This window comes from Muntiacus reevesi, chromosome 3 (genome assembly GCF_963930625.1).
Source record: "Muntiacus reevesi chromosome 3, mMunRee1.1, whole genome shotgun sequence".
Taxonomy (NCBI): domain Eukaryota; kingdom Metazoa; phylum Chordata; class Mammalia; order Artiodactyla; family Cervidae; genus Muntiacus; species Muntiacus reevesi.
The window spans coordinates 169721679-169740485 of record NC_089251.1 but is presented as its reverse complement, the minus strand read 5'-3'; the positions used below and the strand labels follow the sequence as shown (position 1 = coordinate 169740485).

The 18807-nt window shown below is 36.5% G+C and overlaps 1 protein-coding gene across 1 annotated transcript; it reads left to right on the top strand.

The window, feature by feature from the left end:
* The first annotated feature begins 209 nt into the window (after positions 1–209).
* On the top strand, positions 210–17672 carry MYCT1 (MYC target 1). Its single transcript, XM_065927756.1, is given in 3 exon segments — positions 210–310; positions 312–388; positions 15071–17672. Coding segments are annotated over 3 exon segments (687 nt in total). The 3' UTR covers positions 15580–17672.
* The last annotated feature ends 1135 nt before the right edge of the window (positions 17673–18807 follow it).

Below are 18807 nucleotides of genomic sequence, written 5' to 3'. Positions count from 1 at the left end.
GTAGGAGATGAGGAAAAGACAGAAAAGGAGTCTCATGTCCCCAAAGCAGATTGGAGGTGGGGGAAAGGTGGGTACTTAGCAACTGAGCTGAGGAAATGACGAGAAGGAAATTGTTTTGTGTCTCAGGAACTGTGTGGAATTCCAAGATAAGAAAAACAGTTGCTAATTTGAGTATAAAAGCAGGAAACATGAAACACTTATTTCCTTTCATGCAAACACAAGTATATGAGAGGTTGTGTGAAAATTATTTTTCTCCTGCCGAACTACAAAGACACAGACTCAAAGTGCTTCTGGACACATTGGCTTTTCTTCTCTCTTCTCTTCTTTGTGGATATTATGGCTAATAACACAACAAGTTTAGGGAGCCCATGGCCAGAAAACTTTTGGGGTAAGATTTTCTTTAGCTGTTTTTAATTTAAAATTAGAATGTGGAGAAATGCACTGCCTAGAGGTGATTTAAACCTTGGAAACCTCTGAGCCATTTTACTTACTTTAAATTGAAGACCTAAGGTTTTCATAGATTTAGTACAAAAAAATTTGTTCATGTAAAATGTCTGTAAAGTGGGCTGTGAAGTCATTCAAGAAGAATCTGGGCAACAAGATTTTGGCTGGTGTTACAAAATAATAAGAAAATAATAGGAAATGATAATTAGAAAATAAGAATAAAAATGAAAAAAAAATGAAAGTCATTGCTGTTTGGAAAATATTATCGTGGATTTTGTTGGAAAACTGTTTTGTCTTATGGTTATACAGATTATGTATCTTATTTAATGAACCTAAGAATTTCTACAGAGACTAATTTTAACTTACATTGTCAGTGTTATACTCTTTAATTTCCAAAGTGAATCTAAATAATAAATGTACTGAAGGAATGTGATGACATGATCAAATAAAAAAAATCATATTATGAAATTAGAGGGGAAAACTGTAACAGAACAAGTTAAGTGGAAATAACAGCACATATAACATTGTAAAGAAAGCCTATCACGGGGAAAAAGGGAACAATACAGAAGTAGTTTTTGACTGGTTTCAGACACAACTTCTAGTCAATCAGCAGCAACAGAGTGGAGCTGAGGTAAAATCTGGGTCTTCCAAGGCTGGAGAATCAGGGAAGAAGGGCTGAGACATGAAACTGATGCAGGTACTTGGGTTTAGGGAAATTTAAAAAATAAAGGGAGAAGTTGGGTTAAATCCAGAAAAAAATTTTTTTAAAGGAGATAATGAAGTTTAGGAAGAGATCACTTCCCCAAGGGAACTATTTAACACTTTCTACTGTGATTCCGAAGTATGTTTGGGGAACTCTCAGGTGAAAAATGCTGCTCATTTTTAGGTTAGGGTGCTTCCTGCCCCTAACCACCTACCTGGTTTTCCACCATCACAGAAATTTTCATAGAGAGAATGAATTCTCTTTTTACCATCATTTATGTTCATTTCATGTTTGAAAATGAAAGATACTAGTAGATATCCTATTGTAATTATTAAAGAATTAAGAAAAAGAAAGCAAATTATACTTGCATATTGTAAAGAATGGCTTTTGGTAATGTTATTCTACTTTACACCAAAAGACAAGTCTGAATTGTGAGTGTCTTAATTATATGGATTTCTTACAATATAGTTTGCGGTCCTCCTTTATAGAGAGAGTGAATGTATTAAACAGATGCTAAAAAATAGTGAGAATGTGTTTCAATGAAATTCATCTTTGCAAAAATGATATAAAAATTATTGAAAAGTAATTCTTACTGAAAAATTACCTGTAAAAGCCAAATCAATTTTTTTTTCAGATCAAAGTTAAATTTTCAGGTCTGTGTAAAGATTTAAGGGAAAAAAAATCATTATCCACTGATTAAAACATGGAGAATAATCATAAAATAACTCCAGTTAAAATCAGAATATTTAGTGGCAATTTACCAATTCTAAAATAATGTTTTTTAAAGTATAGAAATCTATGCTTAAGAAAGAATTCAAACTTATTGTTCCAAAGATAGTTCTGAGTGTTTCTTTATCTTACTTTGTGAATACAACGGAAAATAGATGGAAATAATGAAAACCAGGAAGGGGGGTGTTACCTTGATAAGCATTAACAAAGCCAAACAGATATGTTGTGCAGATATAATATTATAATGTTTGACCATGTGGGGAAAATATATAGAAGATCCCATTATTTCTTCTGGGGTAAAAAAAAATTAAGCATAAAATGCAAAAATGTGAATCTATGAAATGTAAAAATTTCCTAAAATATAAATGTTGACCTTTTAAATTTTTATTCACTTTTTCTATCTAAATTGATATCTATCATGTCCACTCTCTCCACAAAAATGTTATTTGAAAATCCTGAGAAGTGCAGTGCAATGCATTGTCTATTACTTCCAAAATCAATTATCTGCTTATTTGCAGTTTGAATTCAAAAGATAGGGAAAGAAGTTTAGAAAAGCAAAATTTGTACATTATCAAACCATACAAATTTCCCAGACTTATGCTAAGGCTGCATAAAAAATTGTTTTCCGAATGTAAATTCCCTGGTTTTCTTTAATGAATGTTGAAAAATTAGATAATGATACCAGGTTATTACCAATAATGATAGCTTACATTTTCTTGATAATCACCCAGTAAAATTTACTAAACGTTGTACAGACATGGCAGTAATTAATGCACAGGTGATAGATAAAATTGGCCTGAGTGACGACACAGCTGAAGACTTGTATTTCTCACTTTTGCTTTCTTTGATGCATTTCTCTTCCCTGTAAACAACCCCAGTGAAAGCAACAGGAAACATAACCTGTTAGAGTTTGCTGCACTCTGCTTTAATGATATAGTAGACAAGTGTCATTAAACTTGACGAGTCTTTTTGTATTTAGAGTCCTAAGACCATTTGGTTATACTTCTTACCTTACCATGTGTGGTTTCGGCTAGTATTGTGAAAAATTGGAGAATTTGTTGGTTTAGGAATTTGCCTTTATTCACCTGATTTAATCCTCATCAAATCTATAATGTCTGTCCTAAAGAAGATTACACTCTTGGAGGAGATTATATGTTCATACATATGCAAACATATGTCTATATGGTTATGGAATATTGCAAGATAACATTCAGTAAAATGGGAATGAATGTTATGAGTTAGAAAGATGCATATGGCAGAAAAGTGAAAGTGTTAGTCCCTAAGTTGTGTCCGACTCTTTGTGCACCATGGACTATAACCCACCAGACTCCTCTTTTCATGGCAAGAATACTGGAGTGGGTAGCCATTCCCTTCTTCAGGGGATCTTCCTGACCAAGGGATTGAACCCAGGTCTCCTGCATTGCAGGCAGATTATTTACTGTCTGAACCATCTGATCCCTAAATCCTTCTTAGATAAAAAAGTGAGGCTTTACCTGTTTCTATAAATCAGATAAGGTTCAAATAGGGAGACAATTCTAGGAAGAACATTGTAGTCATGCCTGTTTCTTACATTACCTTATTAAAGCATTCTTTCATCTCTTTATATATTCAGTTCATTAGTTTAGTCAGAAGCATTGACTGACCACTCCTTATGTATTAGGCAATGTGTCTGGTGTTTGTGAGATAAATACGGCAGGGTTGGAGAATTTCAGGAAGTTCAGGAAAAAAATGTTATCAGCGAATATACAGAAGTAAAAAACACACAAGCTGAGTTTGCGGAGAACTGAATGACTTGAGAGAGATTTGTGTAGTTTTGGCTGTTACTGTAAAAATTTACCTGGAGAAGGGAATGGCTACCCACTCCGGTATTACTGTATACTGTAAAAGTTTGCCTGGAGAATTCCATGGACAGAGATCTGATTTAAACTTGGCCTTCCCTGGTGGCTCAGACATAAAGAATCTGCCTATAGTGCAGGAGATCTGATTTAACCTAATTATTTTTAATTTAGTTACTTCAAGCTTCCCCACTTCCCTCTTTACTTTCCTCTAAAGCTGGAAAGGGGATGAGGCAGGACTGCGAACTCTACGCTATCCAGTGTGTTGGAACGAGAGGGCTATTGGTTCTTGGTCAAGTTCTGGTGTCTGCTGACTCTGCCGATGTATATTTCTCATCTGCTTTAGGGGCATTGCCCTTTTTTCTTGCCTTCACTGCTGAAGATTATTACCATAAAATCTGACTAGTATGATCTGTGCAACATTTGCTAATGGCATGATTTTTCCTTTCTAGTCTATTGGCTCTTTTCCATCTGTCTCAGCTGGCACAGAACAATGTTGAATGCTATTCCATAACCTTGGACCTGAGGGTGTTTAGGCTGTATATAAGACCCTTAGATCTGGATATACTAATGTCGATACTTCCTCATCCCTACTCTGCTTTTCAGGGACCCAGAGTTTCTCAGAGAGATTTGTCATCTTTCCCATCTGGATCCCAAGAAGTTGGAAATGGATACCAATTTCTCTGGGATTCCCTAAATGAATCTGTAGCTCATTCACAGGCAGAAATGGAGTAACGGCCCCTTATCCAGGACCCTCACTGGTCACATGTATGCATAGCCCTTTTTTGGTCTCCAAAATTTCTCCTCTTCCCACTGCTTCTGAAAATTCACTTGTTACGGATTGAATATTTAAGTCCCCTCCCCCTTTCAATGTTGAATCCTTAACCCCCAGTGCAATGTTATTTGGAGATAGGGCCTTTGAAGGGTAACTGGGGTCAAATGAGAAGGTGGGTCCCCCATGATGGGGTTAATGGCCTTAGACAAGGAGAAAGAGATACTGTTCTTTCTCCATCTGTGTGCCAGCACTGAGATGAGGGTGTGGGCTCTCACCAGCACCTGGTCATGCTGGCACCTGGATGCTGGGCATCCTGGTTCCCAGAACCGTGAGGAATAAATGTCTGTTGCTGAAGCCACCCAGTCTGTGGTATTTAAACAGCAGCCCAAGTTGACCTGGGCATGACTCATGGACCACAGTTTATTTTTCCAACACTGTTCATCATAGTAAAAGGTATGTTCTTGAGTCTTTTAGGCTCTCAGTATTTTGTAACTGCAACAAACAAGCAAAAAACCCAAAACACTCTTGTGTCTTTCACAATGTCTAGTGATTGGAGTAAAACAATTTGTTTTCAAGACTATCTTTTATTCTAAGTATTTAATAATCCTGTTAGTAATTCTGAGCACCAGCTTTTTCTTTTTTCTGTGCATCTTTGATAACAGCCCTAATCCTCTCCAAGACAGTTGAAGAGATGGAGGGTTGTTAACTGATTTCTTGGGCAATCAAGTGCTGTCAAGGGCAGCAAACCTTGGTTAATAGCTGAAAACTTTATTTCATAACCTGAGAAAAATATGTCACTTAGGGATCTACCCCAGAAGATGGAAGAAGGTTGTTTCTAGAGCGGTTGAGGAGGGAGAAAGCTTATGGGCTGGGCATGCATCCCAACAATGTTCTTTATATCTCCTCTTCCCAAATAGTAAACAAATACTATGTTTCAAGTGTGTATCTTTAATTTGTATTTTAAAAACTCTTGGACGTCTATCAACATTTCATATTAACAGCCTGCTAATTACTTGCTTTATATCAGTTACCTAGGAAGTTTGATTGACAAGTGTTTATAAATGCTTGTCTTTAAAACTGCTGTATCTCAGTTCCACAGACAGAAGGCTCATGATTCATCTCTCACTGAACTCCATGCTCAGAGATTGACTCAGTAGGATGAGGCAGAACCTAGAAGAATGTATTTTTTAATAGGTTACTGACTTTAGAGCTTCTGCATTTGTGTTAATGATAGAAATTTGCTTGTAGTAATCTTTTCTTATAATAGCCTTGTCAGATTCTGGTATCAATGTTAGGCAGGTTTTCTAAAAGAGGTTAGGAAGTGGAAAAAATTCTATCATTTGGAAAAAATTGTGTAAAAGTGGCATTGTTTATTGTTTAAATGTTTGAAAGAATTCACCAGTGTAATTATCTGTACTATTTTTAATAAGAAGGTTTTAGGTGAACAGTCAATGTGTTTAACAATATTGGATAATTCAGATTTTCTACTGATCATTTGATTACTTAAGGGCACTTTGTGTCTTGTAGGAATTTGCCCATTTGAATTAAATTTCTAAATGTGTTGCCTTAAAGTTGTTCATGACCTTCTCTCATATATTTTTCTAAAATGTATTATGAAAGAAATATACAGAAAAAAATTGAAGAATTTTGCAGTGAATATCCATATACTTACTTCTAGATTCTATTAACATTTTTATAATATTCATTTTATCAACCAATCTATTAGTTTACATTTCCAAGAAAATGAAAGATATCTGTATGCTTCCCCCTAGTTAATTTAGCATTTATAGTATTAACAAGAATTTAATATTTTAGTTTTTTTTCTTTTAAGGTCAAATGTACATCAATAAAATGTGTAAAATGATCAAAAAATGAGGTGCACAGATCATAACTGAGTATTTGTTGAATCTTGACAAATACATACACACCTGAGTGACCCAAAGCCCAGTAAAGATATAGCATGTTATCTCCAACCTGAAAAGTTCCCTAAAGACACTTTTAGTCAACCCCATTTATATCATCCCCAGAGGAAACCACTGCTGTGTATTTATTGAAAAAATATCCATGTATAAGTGGACCCATGCAGTTCAAACCTATGTTGTTCAAGGGTTAACTGTATTTCTATCTTTGTGAGGTCTACTTTTGTGCTTATTTGCTATTACTTTTAGGGAATAGCTCTTTGGAAGCCCAACTCAGAGTCTAGAATATTTCCCAGAGTCTACCTTCCTTGGTATAACCTGAACTCCAGTTTTTGTGTTCGAAACCTACGGAGATTTCACAGAATTCTACTCAGACTTTTTGCCTCTCTTTACAGATTACTGTGATAAGGGATTTTCTTTTCTCTTAAAATTTGCTCCCTCAAGTTAGCAGTTTGGAGAAGTCTCTAATGGCTATGAGTTAAATCGCTAAAGCCATGTCACTGTAGCCCGCTAGGCTCCTCTGTCCATGGGATTATCCAGGCAACGATACTGAAGTGGGTTGCCCACCCCTCCTCCAGGGTATCTTCCCGATCCAGGGATTGAGCTTGCGTCTCTTACATCTACCTGCATTGGCAGGTGGGTTCTTCATCACTAGCGCCATCTGGGAAGCCCCCTAATGACTACACCCAGATTAAAAAATATATTGTTTTGATCTGTATTTTATCATTGGTCCAGTGGTTTGATACAGTTGGTTTATCACACACAGAAAGTGATGGTCTACCCTGTTCCTTCTGAACATAGTTTAACTTACCTTCTACTCGAACAGTATTGTTAAATAATTATATTCATAGTGTGACTTATGCCTTATTCTTTTGATCAACACTATTTACAAATCTCCCAGATTTTTCATTTGTCTCACAATACAGTTAGTCTAGTTTCTAGTAATCTAGAAAGGAAAAAGGAAAACCAACAGGGGCAGTTAGGCATCAGAGGTGGGACAGGGTGACCCTTAAATGAGGTGGTCAGGGTAGCTCTCAATGAGAAGGTGACATGTGAGTGAAGACCTGAAGTCACCCATGTCAACGGCTGCGTAGAGTTTCAGGAACACGTTATAATTCAAACTAGGCTCTAAGTCAGAAGTACAGATGCTGTGTTTAAGGGATGGCAAAGAGGGCAGTGTGGATGGAGATGAATGAGCCAGGGGAAGAGTAGTGAGGGCACAGTTAACAGGGAACAGATAAAGGTGGAACCTCAAGGCGATTTGGGAGAGTTTACATTTTATTATACTCTGGGAGAAATGAATGGTTTAGAACAAAAGAGTGATGTGATTTGACTAACACATTAGAAGGCTCACTCTGGCTACTGTACTGAGAATGAGCAAGGAGAGACGCAGGAACCAGAGAGAAGGCTATAGTAATAGTCCAAGTCACAGATGATGGTGACTTGGATCGGGAAGGTAGCAGAGTAGATAATGAGAAGCTGAATTCTGAATACGTTCTGACAATAGGCCCAATAGGATTTTCTGGGAGATGAGATACGCATAGGAAATGCTTGCTCTTGTTTAAATTATTGTAATTAAGATTTCTGAACCTTAAATGTAATTATTCCTAAAAACAATTTTTACCAAAATCTTATTGTTTGACCCATCCTGCTCTGTTCTCTAGGGTAAGACCAACACAGTTTACTTCAGTAATAACTAAGTTTAATGACTTTTAAGATTGCAAAGGATTTTGTGAATTGGTCAATGTTCTATTGTCAAAGATAAAATCACTTTTCAGATATTAGAACGATTCAACTCAAGGCCACTAGGGGGTGACGTTTAATAAATTTTGATACTAGTGGCCAGAATTTTAGGCATGGATAAGATTTATTGAAAACCAGATTCGATATTAGAATCTTAGAATTGGAAGGCACTATAGTGACCATTATTATTAGGCTAGGAAATATCAAATGACACAGAAAAGCTATCCAACCATTAGTAATAATAGCTGTCATTCACTGAGGACCAGTGTACCAGCCCCTTGGCAGTTATATAGACATAAGTTATAAAATAGGATAACATTTGAGTTATATGCCATGCCTTACTAATGTTAGAGTTTGGTCCTTTTTTCCTTTAAAGGGAGATCTGTCATTTTTAAAGCAATCATTTGATCTTTTTAGTTGCATTATAATTGTTACTTGAAGTAAAATTGTTTCCCCTTGATTTTACATTTTTAAAGTCTCTAATTTTTTCTTGAGATGAAGTTTATGCTAATATCAGCTATAGATTAATCTTTTAGAACACATTGTCTGAAGAGGCTGTGGTGGAAGGGCTCAGAGGGTATATGCACGGAGGCGATGCACAGGAGCTCATGTAAACCTTAAATGCTTTTATGGGATTTTAAGGTTTTAGCTCCATTTAGTTGAAATAAAGTAAGTATGTCTCTTTAATCTCATCTATTATACATGCTTATGTACTGAGATATTCAGAATCCTCCATCAGCCTCTAGTGGTTACAAAGGTTTATACATAGTTTTATATACAAGAGCATGCTTGGTCAAAAAGTTTGCTTGGGTTTTCTATAATTTCTTACAGAAAAACTCATATGAACTTTTTGGCCAACCCAATACTTTGCAGACTTTAGTATTTATTTTCTCATTTTTAGTCATACTTGAGTGAAAGCAACAGCCCCCTGACTAGTGCTAATTGTCAATATTCAATTATTAAAATAAATTAAATATTTTATTTATATGCAGTGAGTGGCTCAGATGGTAAAGAATCTGCCTGCAATGTGGGAGACCTGGGTTCGATCCCTGGGTTGGGAAGATCCCCCAGAGAAGGAGGTGGCAACCCACTCCAGTATTCTTGCCTGGAGAAGCCCATGGACAGAGGAGTCTGGTAGGCTATACTCCATGGGATTGCAAAATCAGACACGACTGAGCGACTAACAGACACACACACCTATAGCATAAATCCTCTTGTTCAGTTGCTAAGTTATGTCTGACTCTTTGCAACCCCATGAACTGCAGCACGCCAGGCTTCCCTGTCCTTCACCATCTCCCAGAGCTTGCTCAAACTCATGTCCATTGAGTCAGTGATGCCATCCAACCATCTCATCCTCTGTCACTCCCTTCTCTTGTCCTCAATCTTTCCCAGCATAAGGGTCTTTTCCAGTGAGTTGGCTGTTCATGTCAGGTGGCCAAAGTGTTGGAGATTCAGCTTCAGCACCAGTCCTGCCAGTGAATATTCAGGGTTGATTTCCTTTAGGATTGACTGATTTGATCTCCTTGCTGTCCAAGGGACTCTCAAGAGTCTTCTTCAGCACCACAATTCGAAAGCATGACTCTGTTTCAATATAAAAAAACTCAGAGTTTGAGCTGAGGCATTTTTAAGAGTTTGTTTTAATTAATACATTATATCTGTGATTCTGTATCTGAAGTTGTTATTTAAAATTCTCCAGTGGATGTTGTTGATTCAGAAATGTAATTGCAGAATACGTAACACCGCTTTACCACATTTCCCCCAAGTATTTCTATCCGTAACTGGCTACCAAATCTGGTATTAAATCAATACAGTTTTATGCATTTCAAGTTCTTCATTTCAGATTAATATTTTCTTACAACACACCAAAGATAAAGGGCTTTTCCCTAATAGGGGTTGTTTGACAATTAAGGGATGTAATATACTTAAAATAGTGCCCGAGACCCTATATTAAATTAATCAAATTAAAAATGCATATTACTATTTACCAAAATAATGAAATTAAAAAAAGGTTGCATTTTGTAACCTGTATTCATTCCAACATCAAAATTTTCTTAATCTTAGTTTTAGTGAAATCTTTCTAGCTTAGAATGATAGAAGTTCAAATTTAGAATGAGCTTACAGTTTACCAACTGTCTCAACTTAATGCATTAGTTTTCTACTCAAAGACACAATAACATTAAAATGAATCATAATATATCTCTCATTCATCTATTCTAAATAGGAAGACAGAATTTCTGAGTGACTTTATTCATATTCTTTGATTAAAGTGTTTATCATGGTAATCAGCTTACCGATCCTCTGGAGCATAAACTACTTAATGCATAAACTCTTCCAGAGACAACTGACCACTTAATAATGCATGATAAATTATTCAAATTATGTGCAATACACCTCACAAAAAACAGGGATTGCTAAACCTAACTGAAATATAGTAAAATTAGGTATTTTCCTTAACAAAAGAACCACATTTAGTAAAATTTCTGGATTCACATACTTCTTTGGAAGAAGACAAAAGACTGGGTTTTATGAAGTATTTGAGTAGTTTATGATTTTTACTTAGTTCTCTTATAAGAGCAATTAAAACATTTTTCAGTGAAATCCAGAATTTAGATAGCTGTTATGAACAACACAAAACTTCAAGGAAAAACGTAATGATTATAATACGAATTAAAATTTTATCTAGTAAATCTATCCTCTGATAAGCTACTGTTGCATAAAATGGCAAAGGCAAGCAAATATAAAGTAAGCAGATACCAGAATTTCTAAAACATTAAAATTTGATCTGATTATCAAATTACTACTATAAAATAACATTATTATTTAGATTTTAGGAACAAGAGCTTCTAAGCCTCAGTTTATCACCGTTATGCTCCTCAATGTCTTATCTCTAGGACATTAGTTGATGTGACACTATGGAATAATTTTTACTTTCTTTTCACTGTGAGACTCCCATGATCGGGTTCTTTCTTATTCTTACTACAACTTACCAGATTAAGCCATTATTATTGCATGCTCGAATCACTGTTTCTCTCTCTTCCCTGCTTCTCTGTTTTCAGTCTACCGCAGATATCAATACCAGCTCCATCTCTATCTTTCCTATGGGTAACTGCTCAAGCCTCTTCTTTGCCCACAGGGAAGAGGTTGAACTTCTTGCAGAAGTACTCAGGGGCTTCCATCATCTGACCCCCAATCTACTGTGCATAAAGTGGCCAGTTATCCACTCACTGCCACATCTAATGGGCATTTTTCTTACTTTAAGTCTTCTAGAATGTTACCTTCTCTACAGATTATTTTCTTCCCTGCTGTCTCTGTACTTAGCAGTACTTGGTATCTAGCGGGTGCTTTATACACTAACAAATGAATTGATAAATTTCTCTGGGGCGCCTTGTTGCTAATCACTTCTCTCTAAAATTCTCTTCTCACTTTGATTCAGTGCTCGTAATCTTTCTTGTCTCTGTGGGCCATCCTAATTAGCCCTTCTGTGTTTCCCTGGGGTTGACCTCCACCACCTGTTAAATTCTGGTTTTCCTGGAAGTTTATTCTCAACTCGCTCCTATAAACACATTCCTTTCTTTTAGTAGAAGTGCGTTCCTTGGATAGTTGAACTCTCTTGCAGCAATGAAGATTCCAAATTTTGCATCTCTTTAAACTCCGTATTTATTTAACCCTGAATTCCTAGTATACACCCCAGGGACATGCAAATTCAACATCTTCCTAATATGAGGCTCAGCCCCAGTTATACAGTCTCATGTTACTTCCCTATTTGGATAAACGATACTAGTAAGCACCTATCCACCCTCACTTGCCCACACCAGAAACTGGGAGTCAGTCCAAGTTCATCCTTTTCTCAGGGTAGCGAAACATGGTGTTTTTACTGGCTGACTGTGTGGTGTGTGTGTGCGTGTGTGTGTGTGTGTGTGTATGTGTTTGGTTGCTTTTTACTGGTTGATTTTAATTTTTAGAGAATGGAGTTGGGAGGAATTGCATATCCTTTGTTTTCAGTTTTCTTTTGTTTTGAAGGATCCTCAAGTTTCCCCTCAGTCTTGCCTCTTTCCACCTTCATTGTGTGGTTTCCAAAAAGCACCTGTCTTTTTCTTTCTTTTTTTTAAACAACTTTATTGAGATATATTTCACAGACCATATAGTTCCCCCACGTAAAGCACACAATTAAATGGTTTGTTATAGGAGTTGTGTGACCACCACCAGCATCTGATTTAAGAACATTTCTTCCTTCAAAGAGGGGCTTCCCTGTTGGAAAAGGGATAGGCTACCCCCTCCAGTATTCTTAGACTTCCCTTGTGGCTCAACTAGTAAAGAATCCGCCTGCAATGCGGAAGACCTGGGTTCGATCCCTGGGTTGGGAAGAGCCATTGGAGAAGGGAAAGGCTACCCATTCTAGAATTCTGGCCTGGAGAATTCCATGGATTGTATAGTCCATGGAGTTGCAAAGAGTCAGACACGACTGAGCAACTTTCACTTCCGTCCTTCAAAAAGAAACCCTGTCCCCTCTAGAGGTTCCCCTGACTCCCTTCTACTTTGCCCCTTTGCCCTAGACCATCACCAATGTACTCTCTATGTAGTTTGTGTCTTCTGGACATTTCATGGGAGTAGAATCATAAAAAGTGTGATCCTTTTGTGATAGGACGCTTCCTCACAGGAAGGATTACTTTCCAAGACTGCCACTTCCCATTCCTATGTTCACTTACAAGTAAGTCCCTTTCCTGATCAGCATGCTCATGTACCAAAATACCTCTTCATTTTATTTTTATAGTATCTCCAGAATTGCCCTTCTTCTCCATGACAACATGGTGGAAGTATGGGAGATAATTTATTGATTTCTGTTTTCCATCATTTATTTTGTAAATAAATTGACGTTTGGATATTTGTTGTCTTCTAATTATGCTGAAAGCATGGTTTTGTATATTTTATTTGGTCATCTTGTTGTTCTCTGTTGTTTTTCAGAAGAAAATTTGGAAAATCCTGATTTACATGGTTTCATTGTGTTGGCAGCCCAGATTTTCTATAATTCCCTTTTTAAGTTCTAAATATTTGGGGGCACTGATAGTTACAAGTTAATTTGGAATTTTACTGTATTATCAATAAGGCTACTTTTAGGTTCTGAATGTGCTTATTGCTTTTTTCAGATAAAGCCTAACTCTATGAAACTCCAGTCTCAAGAGATTTCACTTTAAGGCCATGACTCAATATTAGATGAGAGACAATTTTGAAGAACAATACTGGGTCTAGAAGAACTGTCATAAATCATCTTGTATTTCAGAAGTCATCTTCCTGTTATAAAGGATTCATTGCTTAGATTTGACATAAAGAGTTGTTTTGGAGATTTGATACAAGCATTTGTGATAACTGTAAACATTCGACATAACAAATATGGTCTTTCCACAGGAGAAAAACATGACTATATAAGGTAGAAGGATGCTAAAATAGATTCAAAAATTAAGGAACAATGCATATCTTTTTAATCTATTAATACTGGTTTGTTTTGTTATTTCTATATTATAGGTTTGGGGCATACTGTCATAGACTATATTAACAAACTGGAGAGAAATTTTGTTATCATAAAATCTAACTCCTTCATTTGAAGAAAGTAATAAAATAAGTGAGTCTAAATAAATTTTTATAAAAATCACACAGAATGTTAGGAATAGAGCTGAGTTTGGAACCCTGAATCAATTAACTTTTGCAGTGTAACAATCCACCCCATTTACTTAGCTCACAATTCTGTGGGTGGGCAACTTGGGCTGGGATCAGCTTGATGGATTTTCTGCCAGTCTTTTTTCATGAACCATACTCAGTTGGTGCGTTGACTGTATTTAAAATTCAGTGCATACTGAGTTTTCCAAATAGAAAATTCTAAAATTATATCCAGGTATTGGGGGAAAATATTCTGAAACGTATGGAATTTGAGTGAGGACGACAGATTTCGGGATAGTGTGAAAATCAATATGGTTTGTGGATTAGATCATGGGGTAAAGAGTGGGGTGTGTGTGTGTGGTGGGTGATAAGGGGGGAGGGATCTTCTAACATCCAGCATGTCTTTCCAGTCAATGCAGGGCTCTGCTACCCAGTTTCATTCTAGAATATGTTTTAGTTCACAAAAAGAAGCAAGAAGGTATTTGGGAAAGGCATTTTTCCCTGCTTACAACAGGAAATCTGGACAAATTCTGTGAATTGGAGGATACTGGTGTATAGCAGAGATTCCATGGAGGTTTGGGGACAGGAATTTCATGATCACAAGGGCATGATAATAGCATGAAGCAGCTTGAGGACCAAGAAAGAGCTTAGCAGTCTGTATAGCCCATGTCATCAATGAGTCAAAGATAAAGGTGACGGTCCAGGAGTTCTGGAAGTATGACATAAATCAGTCAGCCAGATGGCTCTAGCAGCACTTCCTGTCTCAGAATAAGAACAGGAAATGAGGCATCATGCCACCTGCAGGGTGGGAGACACTGGTGGGGATTGGAAAGCGACAGAGGGAAAGGCAAAGCCAATGTGACTATGAAATTCTTTATCGATTTTTGGCACATTGGTTACTATTGTAATTCAAAAGGAAGTAATCTTTGGATTATATTTGCAACTATAAAAATTTATGAGCTAAATAAAGAGCCTTTTTTCAAAACGTGAGACGTTTAAATTATTAATTTCTTAAAGATAAGAAAATATTGTAAACAATGTGGAGTGTTACAGCTAAAAAGATGTCATTTTACATCCTTTATTGTTTTTCTTTGATAAATGGAAGCCTATCAGCTTCATTTATTTATACCCACCCAACACCATCTTTTACCTCCCAAATTCAAAATCTAAGTTAATCACATATCCCATAGTCCTCATTTGCATTTTGCCTGTATATTTATTTGAACACCTATCTATAAATCACATTGCCTATTTGTTTTCTTTGTTTCAGAGGATGTGATAATGTCCTTCACGGTATCCGTGGCAACGGTACTTGTAATCGGAGGATTTATTTGGGCTTTGTCTGTCTGTTTGTCTCGAAGAAGGGCCAGCGCCCCCATCTCGCAGTGGAGTTCAAGCCGGCGACCCAGATCTTCATATAGCCACGGCCTCAACAGAAATGGATTTTACCGCCACAGTGGCTGTGAACGTCGAAGCAACCTCAGCCTGGCGAGCCTCACTTTCCAGCGACAAGCTTCCCTGGAGCAAGCCAATTCCTTTCCAAGAAAGTCAAGCTTCAGGGGCTCCACGTTCCACCCCTTTCTGCAATGCCCACCACTTCCTGTGGAAACTGAGAGTCAGCTGGTGACTTTCCCTTCATCCACCACCTCCTCCATCAACACTTCCCACAGCCTGGGCCGTCCGGATTTCCACTGGTCCAACAGCAATCTTCGGATTGGCGTTTCAACACCACCCCCACCTGCCTACGAGTCCATCATAAAGGCTTTCTCGGATTCCTGAGCAGGGTGCTTCTGTTTTTGTTTCTTTCTTTTCTTGTTTTTTGTTAAAGGGAAATTACAAATAGGCAAAACAGAATTTTGAGGACATGGCCCAAATGCCTAATGAGCTTCCAAGCTGCAATATGCACACACAAGTTGGACATCACAATGTAAAACAGATTTCCTTTTTTTTCTCATACACAAAAATAATATTTTTCCAAATAGTTATATATTTATGTATTTTGTATTCAACATGGGAATTTTTAAAGATAGTGATTCTTACCTAAGAATCAGCTGGATACAGTATATATATCTTTTAGACTAAAACAAAAACTTTGGATTTTTGTGGTTTACAATCTTCATTCAATGTCCAATATGACTATAAAGGGGGAAAAATTACTGTGTAACTTAAAAAAATTCCTGTCTTAAGGGATTTTTAATTTAACTTTCTTTAGAAAGACAAGTGAATCATTTGACAATCTTGGATTTTTAGTGATTTTATGGACATGAAATGATGGAACATAGGAGATTCTAAAGTTCCTTGATTTCACTCATTTGTGAGTAGTGAGGAAATCAAGCAAAGGAAGCTGAACTCAGTGAGTGTTACAGAATACTGCAATTCTGACACTTATTTTCCCCCCAACTCCTTTTGTGATTTTCCCAAGAATAGTTATCCACTTCATTGAGGCAAAATCCTTGGATTTACTCACTTGATGATTTGACCTTTCTTTACTGTTTTCATTGTATTGTTAGAAAAACAGTAGCAAATCCAATTCATTTGATCGAAAAACAAACTTTAATACCGAGTTTACATTTTTCTTAAGGGATAAACTTTATTTCTTACATTTAAATCTAGTAATGGGGAAAGCTTGTTACCTAAGAATTTTCTGTAACTTCACAGACAAATAAAGAAGGGCTAGTAGAGAGAAAGTCTATTATCCAAATTAGATGTTACAGCCATGAAGAATCTTCCTTCCTGGATGGGCCCATCAGTCATCATCTTTTATTTACTTCTCTATGGATTTCAACCTCAGCTTCTGTGAAGAGTCTTTGTACAAAGATGAAATTATGCCAAATGGTCCTTGGTGCAGACAGTTATTTAAGGAGTCTATCTCCACAAGAAGCCACCCTTTTAAAGGAACAGAGCTTCAGTGGCCAGAGATGCCTGGCTGGTCTTTTTCATTTAAGGACATGAGTTCCCAGAATTATTACTCAAAAGACCTGGGGTTTTTTTCCTGATATGGTGAATATTTAGCTTATGTTGCTATTTCTTCTCTGAACTCTGGGATTTTCCGTGAAGAAAAATGTCCTCTCATGATAGTTTCTGCAATGCAGCAGTCCCAGCTAATGGTGTCTGAATATGATTCAATGCTGTAATAGATATTTACGCAATAGAAGATTCTGTATAGCATTTTATTATTTTTTTAAGCTTACATTTTCCACTGTTCCTCAAAGACAGTTATGCTTAATGATGTCTATAGTAAATGTCTATAAATAGATACTTTCTAATGCAATATATCTGAAAGGAGGAAGGAGGGAGGAAGGGAGGGACAGAGGAAGGAAGGAAGGAAAGAGAAAAAAAGCTCAAAAGATAGCAAATTTGTTGTAAGTTTTTTTAATACAAACGTAGTTGTAGCCACATAAAATTTCAAGAGATCTTTGCTTGTTGCTGTCCAGTCGCTAAGTCATGTCCAAGTCTGTGGGACCCCATGGACTACAGCACACCAGGCCTCCCTGTCCTTCACCATCTCCTGGAGTTTGCTGGAAGTCATGTCCATTGAGTCAGTGATGCCATTCAACTCTATCTTTGCTTGTATGCCATCTTTAATGTCTAATATGTGAGGTAAGCAAAGTATATGGTTTTTGTGTAGAATTTATGTTGAAAATAAAAGCTGCTTCATCTCTCTCAAATAAAATGAGAGCAAAAATCCTGTTGTATTTAACCATCTGAAAGAATTATTACCTCCTCCCTCACCAAGTTATGAAATGATCAAAATGAGTATCTTGTAAAATTGTGCAATGTATAAAACGTGAAATTAAAACAAAAACTGGAGGACTTTTCTTAATTGTAACTATTTTATTTGAAATATTTAGTCGATTATGAAATAAAATTAAACTGATATCAATTTTGATTCAGAGTTTATTTATTGAATAGCCTGTGATTACTTTCTATTTATTTGGTATTTTAACTCAATCAAAATCATTCTCTAAAAAATGGGAAAAAAAATCATTCTTTATAAACTATTCCAGAGACACAAATCTTGTTTTATCTAATAATATATAACAGAAAAAGGGTAACATCACAAAGAAAAAAAACAGAGTTTTCAGTGAGTTAATATAGATGAAAAATAAGTTGTTTGTTAAAAACATGAATTTAGATTCTTATCTCACTAGATAAACAATTCCAGAATTGTTTAATTAACTTTTTAAGAGAATAAACTTTTGAGATATAATTTACTTTTTACGTTATATTGGTTTTAAGTGTACAACATAAGGATTTGATATATGTATATACTGCAAAATGATCACCGTAGTCTACTCTAATTAACATCTGCAGCCACACTTAATTACTTGTGATGACAACTTTGAGGATCTACTCTCAGTTCAGTTCAGTTCAATCGCTCGGTCGTGTCTAACTCTTTGCAACCCTGTGGACTGCAGTTCGCCAGTCTTCCCTGTCCATCGCCAACTCCCAGAGCCTACTCAAACTCATGATGCCATCCAACCATCTCATCCTCTGTTGTCCCCTTCTCTTCCCGCCTTCAATATTTCCCAGCATCAGGGTCTTTTCTAATGAGTCTGTTCTTTGCATCAGGTGGCCAAAGTATTAGAGTTTCAACTTCAGCATCAGTCCTTCCAATGAATATTCAGGACTGATTTCCTTTAGGATTGACTGGTTGGCTATATCCATCTTTACAATGTATATGATCTATTTTCAGCAACTTTCAAATATACAGTACGGTATAATGAGCTATGGTCACAATATGGTACATTACATCTCCAGGGTTTGTTTATTTCACAACTAGAGGTTTATGCCTTTTTTGACCAGCTTCACCCTTTTGATCTCCACTTCCCTCCCTACCATGTCTGGCTCCCTGTTTTCTGATATCAGTAGACAGTCAGTCCTATTGGTTCATTTGGAATTTTGTCTAATGTATATACTGCCTAATCTTAAAACAACTAGAAATAAACTTTCTGAAATTAAGAAAAAGTACCCCGGTAATGCATGAAAATCACAAGAAAAAAATAC